This window comes from Sander vitreus, chromosome 6 (genome assembly GCF_031162955.1).
Source record: "Sander vitreus isolate 19-12246 chromosome 6, sanVit1, whole genome shotgun sequence".
Taxonomy (NCBI): domain Eukaryota; kingdom Metazoa; phylum Chordata; class Actinopteri; order Perciformes; family Percidae; genus Sander; species Sander vitreus.
This window is the reverse complement of record NC_135860.1, coordinates 12,132,160-12,145,476: the sequence shown is the minus strand read 5'-3', so window position 1 is coordinate 12,145,476 and position 13,317 is coordinate 12,132,160. Positions and strand designations below refer to the sequence as shown.

General features: G+C 42.5%; 1 protein-coding gene across 3 annotated transcripts in view; it reads left to right on the top strand.

Annotated features, from left to right (window-relative positions):
• Positions 1–909: 909 nt before the first annotated feature.
• ddr1 (discoidin domain receptor tyrosine kinase 1) overlaps positions 910–13,317 on the top strand; it is a 38,579-nt gene continuing 26,171 nt past the window's right edge. For 2 of the 3 annotated variants that reach the window (XM_078252569.1, XM_078252568.1), the window contains exons 1-2: positions 910–1,298; positions 2,789–3,009. In XM_078252569.1, the coding sequence (XP_078108695.1) occupies positions 3,008–3,009 (2 nt within the window). In that variant the 5' untranslated portion in view covers positions 910–1,298; positions 2,789–3,007. The remainder of the gene's footprint in view (positions 1,299–2,788; positions 3,010–13,317) is intronic. The other variant, XM_078252570.1, reaches the window with a different exon arrangement.

Here is a 13,317-nt window from a genome sequence, read left to right as displayed (position 1 = left end):
TTCGTGAGATAATGTGTACATACACACACACCCCCACGGCACACACACACCCACATTACACAATTCACACACAACAGTGAACATTAGGCAGCAGAGAGAGTGTTCCTCTTCCCTGTTTATCCAAGGTGGAGCTCAGTGTGTGTTAAATGACCTTTATTGTCCCTCGCTGCTGATTGAGCGCCAGCTAAAATTTCCCTCCTCTCAGTCAGACAAGTACCAACACATACTGTAACTCCTGCACAGTCTGTGTTTCTGACTGGTTTAACTGTTGATGTAATTCAGCATAAACATGCACACATGTGGCTCTTTTAAAACATGAATTCCCATTTCACTCCTGCTTTGCCTCAGGGAGCCATATCAACAACTCTTATGGTTCCAGCTCCATTTCTGTGTTTTACGTGCAAACCCTTCAATCCGAGTCATTATAGGCCAGGGGCAGTAATGGTATACAGTTACACCACCAATACTCTGTAATAAAGTTTCCTTTAGAGGTAAATACCAAGGCAGAGTGTTGTGGGTACACATTAAATGGCACAGACCAGATGCTGAGAGAACAGATAATAATTCAAGTGAGTTTACAAGTTTATATTATTAAAGAATCCGTTTTAAAACATCAGAGCAAAATGTTCGTACATGCAAAGGGTTAACAAGGTGAAACACTCTGTGTGCTGCTGTATCACATGTCATATTCCCCAAATCTCAGCGTTGCTGTAACAAAGAAACTCCCATCGCCCCCAAAGGCTTCACGTTGAATTTAATTTTACAGTTTTGTTAAGGTCACAGCTCCCGCCCACAGGGAGCTCTGATTGGATGGTGTGCCTGTTGGACTATTCAATCAGACACCTTGCTCGGAGCCGTGATTGGACACAGCCGGTGCAGTTATGTAAATGAGCACCTGGTGGCGCCTGCTGGCCCGGCTGCGAAGCCCGGACTGAGGTTGGAGCTGAAGGGGCTCATATTCAGAGAGAGGGGCCGAGGCGCAGCGACCCCGGACGGTTTCTCGCTCTTTTTTTTATGTAGCTCCCTCATTGTCGACAAGTTTAAAAAAAAATACCTTAAGAGTGTCCAGTGAAAGCCAGAATGCAGGTTTAATATCAGCCTGTGCGTTCAGCAGTTTTCAGATAATTTGTTGTTTTCTGAGTTTTGACAGAGGTCGTTCACTGAGCGCAACAACTGCTCGAGCGTTTGGATTATTCAGTGGACGCGTGTTGTTCAGGACAAAACACCACTTTACTTCGTCTAACACAGACTTCATCTCAGTTTGGACTGCTGTCAACAAACTCCTGCGTGTCTTTTAGGTAAGTCTTGACAAACTCCTTTTAAACCCTTCGCGCGTTTCTTCCCTGCGCATTTTAACTACATAATAAGCGGCTATAATAATATTGCTGTAGATATTCCCAGCTGTCTGTCAGTCTGTCTGTGGCTTGGCGTCTACAAGTCTCGGTGTGAGGCGGGCACGACAGCTCTGGACGCTGGCCACAGACTGCTGGGAAGCGTATATGAGGGCTAGTTGCGCCCTGGGTCTCTACCTAGTTTTAACAGTCTATGGTCTCTGCACGTTTGCGTGGCAGATAACATTGTGGCAGTTACTGAACGCGTAGCTGAAATATTCTGACAGTGTACATCATGGTCTAGACTCAGTTCAAACTGTTCCACGTCTTGCTAAATGTGGGTCCTTGGCAGCAGAACAAAACATTATTCAGAGTCCGGATTTGTCCCAGAACTATTGCTTTCACACGTTTATCTTCAAAATAGACTTTTATTTCTTCCATCCTGCCCTTCATCATTTACAATCTTTACACAGTCTGATGGCCACTAAGTTGTCACCAGTCACGCCTTTCTTTGTAGTCTGTTAAACTCATTCTTCACACTGCACCTCACTCACAAAACACACACAAACCTCAAAAGTCAAACAATAGTATTTATTCGTGACATGCCAAGCTTTAAAACTGCAGCAGCCTTGATGAATGGGTCAGTAAGATGTCTAATGTTTAGACCTCTACACATCCAGGTGGTGGTCACCACACCCACCATTAACCTTGTAACCTCACAGCACCACAGGTGACCTCCAGTAAGACCACCCACTCTGGTTTCATTCACCGCTGGCCTTAAATGAGGTGGTTCATCCTTTAGGGAGCTAACCAGTCACCAGAACCAAACCTGACATCACTAAAAGGGCGGCCTGACGCTGGAGAGGAGAAGCTGTGTTGATACAGAAAACATTTTTAAACTCTATGGAGGCGCCGCCAGAAGGTTTGGACTTTGAACTGAATACACATTTTGTATTTTTTATGAGCCAGAAGAAAGCGGTGGTGAGAGTGAATCAATCATTGATACATTTCGTTTGATAAATACATCTCATAATCTGTGAACAAGATGGTGCAAGAATCAAGAAAAAATGCTCAGAAAATGCATATTTTCAGCTTTCTGCCTCAGTTAGTTTTTGTATGGCAGCAAGAGACCGAAAGAGAGAGGGGAAAATGTGCTTGTGATTGCATATGTTTCTGTTACTTGCTTGTTGTGCCTGCCCTTAATGCTTGCAGAGAGGCGGAGGTGGCCTGATGGAGGAGTTAACAGTGGGCTTCAGTTATTGTGCAGTCACCTTTCCACTACATGAGAACTAGAGATGTGGGTAGTTTGTTGGCTGAGGGACTGAGCAGTCCAGAGGAATTGAAGCATTGTTTGACTGTTGGGAGGAGGAGGTGGGGGTGCCTGTGCTATTTGCCAATAGATAGAGGCAATAAAAGAAAATTTCTCTCTCCCCATCCCTCCCTCTCTGCCTCTGTAGCAAAAGTAGGGGTATAAAGTGAGGAGGAGCCCTGAGCGTGTGTACGCAGTCCCGCACAGCAAACTCAGGTCTTCTGGAGCGCTGTCTGATGGGCATCTGGCTGCTAAGTCTCCCGCAGCATCCCACGTGAGCCGTTGGCCCTGCATAGCTGCTTTCCTCAGCTGTGCAGTCCAGCAGAGAGGAGAGAGAGAATATATTAATTAGTTGGATTGAACAGTTATGTGAGTATAATTGCCCGCATGTACAAACAGGGAACAGTTATTTTATTGATTAGTCTCTTGGCAGACGTAATAGAAATTGACAATAATTGCATAATATGATTTGTGGACAAGTATGCACAGAGCAAAGTAATTTGTCTGACAGTGTCTGTGAAATGGCTGTGTTTGTGATGTTTGTTATTTTTCATGTACAGACATGAAAACATTTACAGGTTTTAATTTGTTGCATTATTGCTGTTCTGTGACTGATAACACTCTAGATGCACACGCACGCACGCACGCACGCACGCACAGGATTTAGTCTCCACAATGGGAACACTGCTTTGTGTAGTCTGGTTGATCATTGACCATAGTCTGTTGTCCTCTAACTGCGTCATTGTTTTGGTGGCAGCCATGATTTGTGACTTTGTCTGTGTGTTTCTGGTTGTAGACCATTCTGAAAAGATTTTTAGCAGGTGGATACAAATCCAAAAACCCAAAGGCAGATCTTGCACAATAGCTGAATTGCATGTTTTGCACAGTTGCCTGATCTTTGTGGCAATGTGGCCAATGTGGCTAGTTAACCACATGAAAGAGCACAATGATGACAATGGTGTTTTCAATCCATAAGACCGGTCTTTTATGTGACTTCTCTCACAACGATCAAGTTTTAGGCAGCAACTCAACTAAATTCTGTGTTTGCTCGTAATTGGCTCCTGACAGACCGAGCGAGGCCAGTGGAGGAATTCATTAAAGTCCAAAGACACGCCACAGTTACTTGCCTCCCCTCTCTACAGTCCCCTGCTAATGGGAAATAAAGCCAATTGAAGGCAGGACTCAACTGTCCACCCTGATTTCTTAAACCAATTTCCCCTCAAGTCTAGACAGCTGGACTTTTCAATTGCAGTTGCCTTATGTGTGGTCACATGCAGAGCGAGCTTGAGGAGACTGTCAGAGAAACCAATTCATCCAGTAACGAGTGGTGATACTTCAAAGCGGGAACCCGGGGTGTTCTTGGGCTTTAGTTGTCAGTAAGTTCTCAAATCCATATTTGATTTACTCTCAGAGAATCTCCATCTCCTAGTCCTACCTTTTTATTCAGATTAGCCATCCATCCCACCCTGACATCCAGCATACCTTTGATCCCCTAATTGATCATTCTGGCAATCTGTCTCTCTCTCTCTCTGTCTAACATGGAGTATGCATTCCCTCTCTTCATCTTCTATCTCTCTATTCCTTTTGAAGCAGCATCAGATGTTTCATTTATCCTCCTCCCCCTCCTCTGCCGCTCATCCATCTCAGCCTCCCTTCTCCTATCGCCCCTGTGAGTCTCCTCATTTATCGGTTTGCTCTTCCCGTTGAGTGTGCCCTGCTTAGATAACAATGTTGTTGTCTGGGTGTAAGCAAACTGGGGTTAAAGTTTGGCTGCTGAGGTTTCTTCAAAGAATTTGTCACACTATCTTATCAGATATCTTAGGACCTTGGCTTGATGCCTCCTTTCAGCTCAGGAACCTGCAGAAATTCCTTTGCATATGTCCCAAAATTAAAAAGGGCCCATTTTGTTTTTTGGATTATTTTTTTTGGGCATTTTTAGGCCTTTATTGACAGGACAGCTAAAGAAATGAAAGGGGTAAGAGAGGGGGAATGACATACAGCAAAGGGCCCCAGGTCAGAGTTGAACCCGGGCCCGCTGCGTCAAGGAGCAAACCTCTATATATGGGCGCCCACTCTACCAACTGAGCTATCTAGGTGCCCAAAAGGGTTAAGGTGCTAATGTAGCTATATGATTTCATTTATTGAGATAAAAGTAAAAGATGTAAATAAAAATGTAGAAGTTGGCAAGTAACTCCTCCCTAGTGTGTAATTTCTCAACTGTATTACATGCTTTATGACTCATAAATAATAAAAATTCTCTAAATTCTTCTAAAATTGAAGCAGCAGATTATTATTTTTTTTATTCAATGCATTCTTCTTTCATGTCAAAGCCTGGGGCACACATTACCCACAATGCAACTCGGCCACGAAACTGTTCGCTCTGAGGTTTGGTTGTCCTATGCTGGTAGCAGCAGATGTAGCCTCGAGCAGCTAGCTTCAAGCATCGATAAGAAGCTGGCTACAGAGGTCTAATAATTCTCCCTCTGGAGCAGAGGTCTTTATAAAACCTTTTTCATGCATGCAGTAGTTATCCTCAGTACATGTAAACACACTTTGATGGGTAAAATTGGTGGAATTCCCCTTTTAAATCCTATGATGTTGAGTGAAGTTAAGAATGTAATGAATACAGGTTGCTAATGCTGAATCTTGTGAGCTGAAACCAAACCGTGAATCACGTCGAGTTCTTTCACACGTCTCTCCAACAACTGGCAGTTTAAGTTATCGCTTCTGGAAAAACTATAGACAAACCTTTATAAAAGATGGAAACTCTCAAACTTAAAAGCCAGCGTGTGCTCTGTTCTCTCCCCCCTCGCTCTCTTTTTTTTTTCAGTTTTTTTCCTCTTCGTTCAAATCCTCACACTGTGGTGGTCTTTTCATCTTGAGTTGCTAGCACACACCATGCCTCTCAGGGCTCAGTAAATCACTAATAATCACTAATGGCTTCTGGCAAAGTAAGTGCTTTTGAAACCTTGTTGGAACATAGAAGAAAATCATGTTTAACATCAAAGGTGAACTTCTTTTAATTCGTATGATGAATTTGAATTGAAACAACATCCACGCTGAGTGGGGCGGACCTGTCTTTCTTTCCCAGGGATTTGGAGGGGCATATTAGCATCAGGAAACTGTTGTGTGATGTGTAATTTAGCTCTTTTTAGGAGGCTTCTTTCTGCTTAGAGGGAGGAGGAGGACTGCAAGTGTGATAGAGGTATCAGCCTGTGCCTGAGGTGTTTAGTTGTGTGTGTGTGTGTGTGTGTGTGTGTGTGTGTGTGTGTGTGTGTGTGTGTGTGCCCACTGCAGTAGCTAAACATTAAACGGTGCAAAGACATCAGAAAATCGTTTCTCTCTGCTCGGCTGTTATTCATTAGAAATGGGAAGAAGACATCTGTTAGAGGGCTCGGTTTGGCGTGTTTTTCTCACTTTGACTCAAAATGCTGAGTCTTGCTGCACTCATTCCTGTTTGACCTGGGTTCTCTGGTTTCTCTTTCTGCTCTGTTTCTCTCCAGGCCATCCCTTCTTCTTATTACCCTCCCTTCTTCTCCCATTTCCACTCTCTGTTTCAATAGCTGCTCACTGAATGAATAATTTCCCCCCTCCTGCGGGCAAAGAGTTGCCTTTGTCCCACGCTCGCTCTGTCATTCGGAGTCTCTTCGTTTGGTTACTGCAGGGAATTTTCCTCCACCATTCTGTCTGTTTTCCAGTATGTCTGTTGCCAGCCGTTTTCTCGCTGCCCATTGTGAGAGTAACACTGTGCTGTCACATGCCTTTCCTTTCTCCTTTCACCCTATCCTCCCCTCTGATTCTCACTTGTTTGCTGACAGGTGGCAGTGAGACTGTGCAAATTGAATTCAGGGAATTGGGCTGCGGCTTGCCGTCACACTGCAGCCCTAAAACATTCTCGGTGACGGCCTCGTGTCAAACTACCATTCACATACACTCTGCTGCCACACTATCATTATAACATGCTAATGCTGCCACATATCTGCTAGATTCTCATAATCATTTTTACACCCACACTTCAACTAAGGTCAAACTAATCTTCCCTCACTGTTACGGTGAAGCTTGGTGAAACTTTTAACTTCTAACTTTTAAGTGATAAAGGTCTAACTCACTTTCACTAGGAAGTGAAATGCCACTCCTTTCATCCCAGATGCATTATACAGAGAAAAAGGAGCTGAGAAAAGTTCAGCTTCATGTAAAGACATGTATGAAGCTTCAAGCCCTGAGAACCAAAACAGTGTTCCAGTTACTGTCAGTCAAAAATCAGTTTCCAAAAAAGAACTTGTAATGCAAGTTACTCTTCAACTGTTCCTTTGCTGGCACACAGAGAGGAATTCACTCTTTTATTCAACGATACATCTCTGGCAATCAGCGGGATCTATACTGACAGTACAGGTCCTGCTGATTGCCAGAGGTGCTAACAAGACCTTCGCTTGGTGGGGTTTTTATTTGGTGTTGCGCTCACTGTTCTTTTTCACATTTCGGCGGTTACAGAACATCTTTTGTTTTATTATAGTTCCCTCTTGTGCTTTTGGTACAGGCAATCCACCATGTTGGTACAGTGTATGTATCTGATCAGGCTTATTTCCTTTGATTGCCTCTGCAGATGCCATAATATTGGAGCACAATGATACAATTAAAAAACAGTCAAGATTAAATATTGTGTTTGTACTGCAGGCCTCTGTAGCTGCATAAAAACATTTGAATCGACTTGGGTGCAGCTTATTGACTTGTTGTTCTTGATTGACAGAAGACAAACCTGCAAATGTCAGCATTTTCTAAACAAGCTTTTAATTGGCACATGTTGGACAAATCAGCTGCCAAAAATGAACGTTACCCTAACAAGTACAAGCAACATTGTTCTTTGAGCACTGGAATTGTGGTGCAGACTGCAGGTTATGGATAAACTGTATTCTGCAACAAAAAAAACAATTAGACACACAGACCTAGTTTGTTATGGCAAGACAAGGGCCAAAACCTCCAGCCCTACCCTGCCAGGCCTGACAAAGTCTACAACTTTTAAGGCCCGACCCCGGCTGGAAACCGACACTGATCACTTGAACCGAGCCGAGCCCGGTCTATTAAAAACAAAAGAAGGCCCGAGCCCAGCCCGAATCGACTCAAGGCCGTTGGAGACCTACAGGCAAGACCCCAATGCTTTATGCATGTATTATTGCGAATCATTTACAACATTAAGCCTGTTGAAAGCTACGGTTGTATTTATTTTGAAAATTAACCGGATGCTTATTTTGTTTCTGTGCTCGACTTCCTGTCCCGCACAATCTGAATTGTGCTGAATTGCTGCGGAACGCTGGAGCTGGGACTGATTCAGAACGCAGCAGTTCCGCAGTCAGTGAAAATACACACCTTAATGGAAACCTATTGACTACGCTGCCGTTCCGGAGCGGATCCGCAGACGTTCCGCTGTTGGTGGAAATTGGGGGTTAAATAACCGGCTTTTTGAAGTGTTTTTGGTCTGTTGCTACCCCATACTTTTAAAGCCATGGTTTTGGAAATGTGTAAATATAATAGTCTGTATACATTTTAGATGTCTCAGACATTTTAGTATCTCAGGATAAAGCCCTTTTTAGATGAATGGTCTTGTTTTTAAGGGTCTTTTAACTTGATCTAGATGTGTGTTTGTGGCTACCATGTATGCAAATCAAGTTCCCACCAAATGTGTCTTGGCCCACCCAATGGGCAACAAAGAAAAGGATAGAAAACCAAACGGGAAATGTGTTTCTGGCTACAAACTCCTTGTAATGCTTTGTCCCTACACTTAGAAATAGGTTTGTGTGGCTGTGGTTGATGAAGGCATTCTTCATTTGCCAGACCAACTTTTGGTAATCAGTCACCATTTGTCTTTGTCTGCCATGCAGATATGCTGAGCAATGCTGCAATTGATATGGACTGAAGGGCCAAGTGGACCTGCGTCCAAGTATAAAGCAGGCAGTGACAAGGGAGAAGATGGAAGTTTCACTCTTTAGTTTTGATTGATTTCAGCTTTGTGTAGCCGCATGCTAATGAACCCAACTTTATTACATTCATTCTTTTACCCGTTTTTGCGCTACCCTCGAGCCTCTGCTTATGAGCCTCAGAACTAAACCAGTGTTAGCTTGTAAATTTTAGACTTGTTAGCGGTGTTGTTGCAAAGCACTGCTTTGTCTGTGCCACCAGGAAGATGTGTTTTTAATTGGGTATTTGTCGTCAGTGAGTCATATGATGTTCAGCACAACTTAACTATTCCTGGAAACATGATTTATTTTAAAATCCCCTTACCATGCTTCCTTCGGTGTTTCATCGTGAATCACCACTACTTACAGACTACTTCAGTCATCCTTTAGTCACACTTTCTCCTTTTCTTCTTGCTGCTGTTTAATTTGTTTTTCTGACTTGGCTGCCATTGCTGCCTTCTCTTTCAGCTTTCATTACCCTGTTTAACTGACTCGTCAGTTCTTTCCTCCTGCTTCCTCACCCTTTAGTTAAACTCAGGATGATCAGATACCACAGTCATGACTGGCACTTCCTTGTATAGATGAATAGTGTGACACACATCTCTACAATTTGATGACCAATGTATGACCAACACTATCACCAGACTTCACTGGTATCTTCTGGACACATCATGGGTCACTTGTAGATTTCAGTGTAGGGCATTAATAAAAGTGGACTGCCTGTATTTTCAGTTCTAAGAGCAAATGTCTCCAGCCATCATTGCTGACTAAGGGGGAGTAGTTGTTTTGTTTCCATGCTGAGAGTGAAGGAAATATTAGACTGAGTGATATTTTAATATTTAACCAAAGTAATCTGAAGATGAAAAAAGGAACAGATTTGTGCAGCCAAACAACTTAAAACTGCCCTTGGAGTGGGTCTTAGGTAAAAACAAGGACACAGTGGCCCCGCAGGGATCAGTTTTTTTTCACACCATCCCTGAGTCACACAGAAACAAGCCTGTTTACAGGAAAGCCATCCAATGACCTTGCTTCTGCAGCTTGCACAGTCTCACCCTTCAAAGTGTTGTGTGTGTGTTGTGAAACTTGAAGATAATTAATGCTTCCTTCTCTCTAGACTCAGAGGGTAGTGATGCATACAACCTCACCAGCATCCTCACACACGGATGGAAATCCAAAACAAAGAGCTCACCACTTTCTGTCTCCCAGCGGCCATTAGTCATTTCTAACTGAGGTAGAGTGTTACTCTATCTTGCTGTGATTGGAGACTTCACACAATGAGGTCTGTGTAAGGACAAGAAACATAAGGCTTAAAGGGTTTAACTTATTAACTACAAATCATATCCTTTATATCACTGCCTACCATTTTCAAAATGATACAATACATTTGACATACATTTAGTATCTTTTATGCAACAGTTGGTTTCACCTTGCACATACAGTATTTGCTGTTAACATGCCTATAACAGTAATTAATCATAGTAAACATGAGGTATCAGTGTTTTTTGTCAGCATTACGTTATCACATATCAATGCAGATGAGAGCAGGGTATATTTTAACAAACAAACAGTCTACATGTATACCAACTAAGTTACTAACCTTTGCTTATTAGTCATTCGTAGACAAAGTACAGCTGAGACTGATGCCATTAGTTTCACAGGTAGTGGAAATGTTAAGGATTCACTAAAGTGATTACAATGTACAAAATACAAATGGATGTTGTTTATGTAATTGTAACAAAAAAGTGGACAAAATAATGACTGTGATTGATTACCTCTCTTAGGTTTCAAGTTTCTACAAGTTGATTTTATACGTCTCGGACTAATGGCTGTCTGGAATGTAAAAGCCGATAGTTACGATATTCTCAGCAGTGATCTAAAGCATACACAATTTTGCAGTTAATGGGCTAAAACGTGCAAAACTACCTGAATAATCCTTTAGGTGGACTGGCTTCATTATAAAACTAGAAAGAATAACAAATGCAAACGTTTGGTTCCAACATGAGGGGCTCTTTAGAAAATACGCTAACCAGTGCCAAAGCTGTCGTGCCAGTTTTTCACTGAAGCAATCTAATTATAGAGACTCTGGCAAACTGGCTTAAATGATGCAATGGCTGCTAAGTAAAAACGTTTTCATGTGTGCTTCTCTGCTCTTGACTCTGTCTCTTTGTGTTTTGTTGTGTGGGACAGAAACAGCAGCTGCTCATAAGTATTCATTAGTCCTGCGTATGGATTAGCAGAGACAAAATATGTGTGTAGATTGGGCTCCACACTGTGCTGCCTCCAGAACACAGCAGGTCCTTCTGCTTCTCTCTGAGCACTAACCACAGCTGTTCAACACCACTTGACTTTTCCAACAACAATGTTCTCAGATGCACTTTTGTTCCTGCTCGCCAAACCATTTTTGTGGCCGATTTATTTATTTTTTTGTTCCTCTTTTGTTTATAATGCCTTCTTCTCTGTGGTGTGTTGGATAAACGGTTGCTCCCCTTCATTGACAAAACGGCGATGAGTTGCTGTCGAGGATAATGTTTATCACGGTTGTTATGGTGATTGCCTCTGATTTGTGGCCCCAGTCATCAGATTCTCAGCTCTGATTCTAGACACATAGAGCTTAGTCCAGTAAGCCCCATATTTCAGCCTTTTTGTCATCTGGCATACTCGCACACATACTTACTCATTTGGACAACTTATGTGTTTTTCAGCCTCTCTTCCCACTTGCACACAACACATGCACCATGTATGGGTTGCGTTGTGTCGTGTCTCCCGTTCAGGACAGCTGCACTGGCTGGCTATCCCTGAGATCTCCTCTGTGCCCACAAATGCGCCCCACACACCAATGCACATACACACCGTACGAGGCCATAAGTCACCCTCTCCACACCACCTCCCCAACACACACACACACACACACACACACATGTAACCATGTCATCGCTGCTCTTGTTCCACTGTCTCCGCCCTGTTGTGCCTGAGCTAACTCTACTATTCACTCTGTTTCCATACATTCCCTCTCCCCAACTCCCTCGACGAATCCCCCCCCCGCCCTACGATCATCTGTCACTACAGCTGTGTGTCAGCTGTCGGCCTGTCCCAGTCTAGTCAGAGATGAAGCTGAAACACAGAGGGTCTACAGGGAAGACAGCCTGGCCTCTCTGTCTCTCCCAGCTGTCACTCCCACTTCAGACCTCCACTTATCATGAGGTTTCTTTCCTCCCTCTTGCTTCATCACTGCAAGTCTTCCTCGAACACATCTCAAAAGTAAAATATACACGAGGGATAGAGCAATAAAATGTGCTTATTTTTCACATCACATCCTATGTCATTTTGAAAATATTATAGATCTACACTCAGTTGCCAGTTTATTACTGAGGGTACACTTAGCTAAAACTACTTGAGTCTAATGCAACAGTCCTGTAATAAGAGCCTCTCTTCATGAAGGTTATAATGTTCAGTTTCTGTTGAAACTGTTGAAGAGAGGTGTTGATTCAACTTCATGATCATTTTGTTGCTGTAGTTTGTCATTTCATTGAATTGTATTGAGTTACTCTGAGAGATGTTCCTAATATTTTGTCATTCATAGTAATGATGATAAACTAAATATTGGTAACACCTCTCTGCATATCACAACACAATTCAACACAACCACTAACTACAGCCTCCAAAATGATCATCCAAGTTTTGAATCCAAGTCACGGCTTCTCTCTCTCTCTCTCTCTCTCTCTCTCTCTCTCTCTCTCTCTCTCTCTCTCTCTCTCTCTCTCTCTCTCTCTCTCTCTCTCTCTCTCTCTCTCTCTCTCTCTCTCTCTCTCTCTCTCTCTCTCTCTCTCTCTCTCTCTCTCCTGTCATTCTCCAGCTGCTATATAATAAAACAAAACAAAAAGCCCTCAAAATATTTGCAAACAACACACATTATACCCTTCACAAAGGTAGGATATATCGCAGGGCTGTTGTATTAGACTGCAGGCCACTTAGCAGGGCAGATTATTTAATGGACGAGAAGCATTTTATCAAGTGGATTGTTTGTTGCTGCTAATTTCTCTACAGGTGCAAGTGTTTCATCTATGGTGTTCTTATTATTGGATTTTATTTTACCCATTTGTTTAATGCTTTTATGATTTATTCAATGGGTATGAATAGTGTCTGTTTTATACTTTGTTTAATGTATAATGTGTTTTATCAGTGAGTGGCTTTACTATTTTTTGTCTTTCTCTGTATTTGTTTAAGTCAGCTAACTAAGAAAAATTCCCATCAATCATGTTGATATGGCAAAGTATTGAATTAGTTTTAGCTAGGGGTACCTAATAAAACAGCAACTGGGTGTAGGTGTTTTGGTAAGTTTTAAGGCTATACATATTTAAAGCCAGGCACCTCCAACAATGGATAAGGATATAATGACAAAGGATACGTAATGTCACGCAACAACACATGCAACATGTCTTTGACATCTGTCCTTCTCTCTCACTCAGTGGCTTTCATTTCTCCAATCTTACCACTTCATCTATTTGTTATTTATTCCAAACAAGAATCTGCGACCGGGTGCTCCAAATACGCGCCGCGCTATTAAGGGAAAGTGGGTTTGAAATCAGTTTCAAATACAGAAGGAATAAAAAATTCTCTGGGAGTAAATGTGGCTAGCTAATTATACCATCTTCAATTACCAAGCTGTGTGGACCCTTTCTAAAGGCAGCACGTAGCAAGCAGCAAGTATTATTGTATCACGGCATTC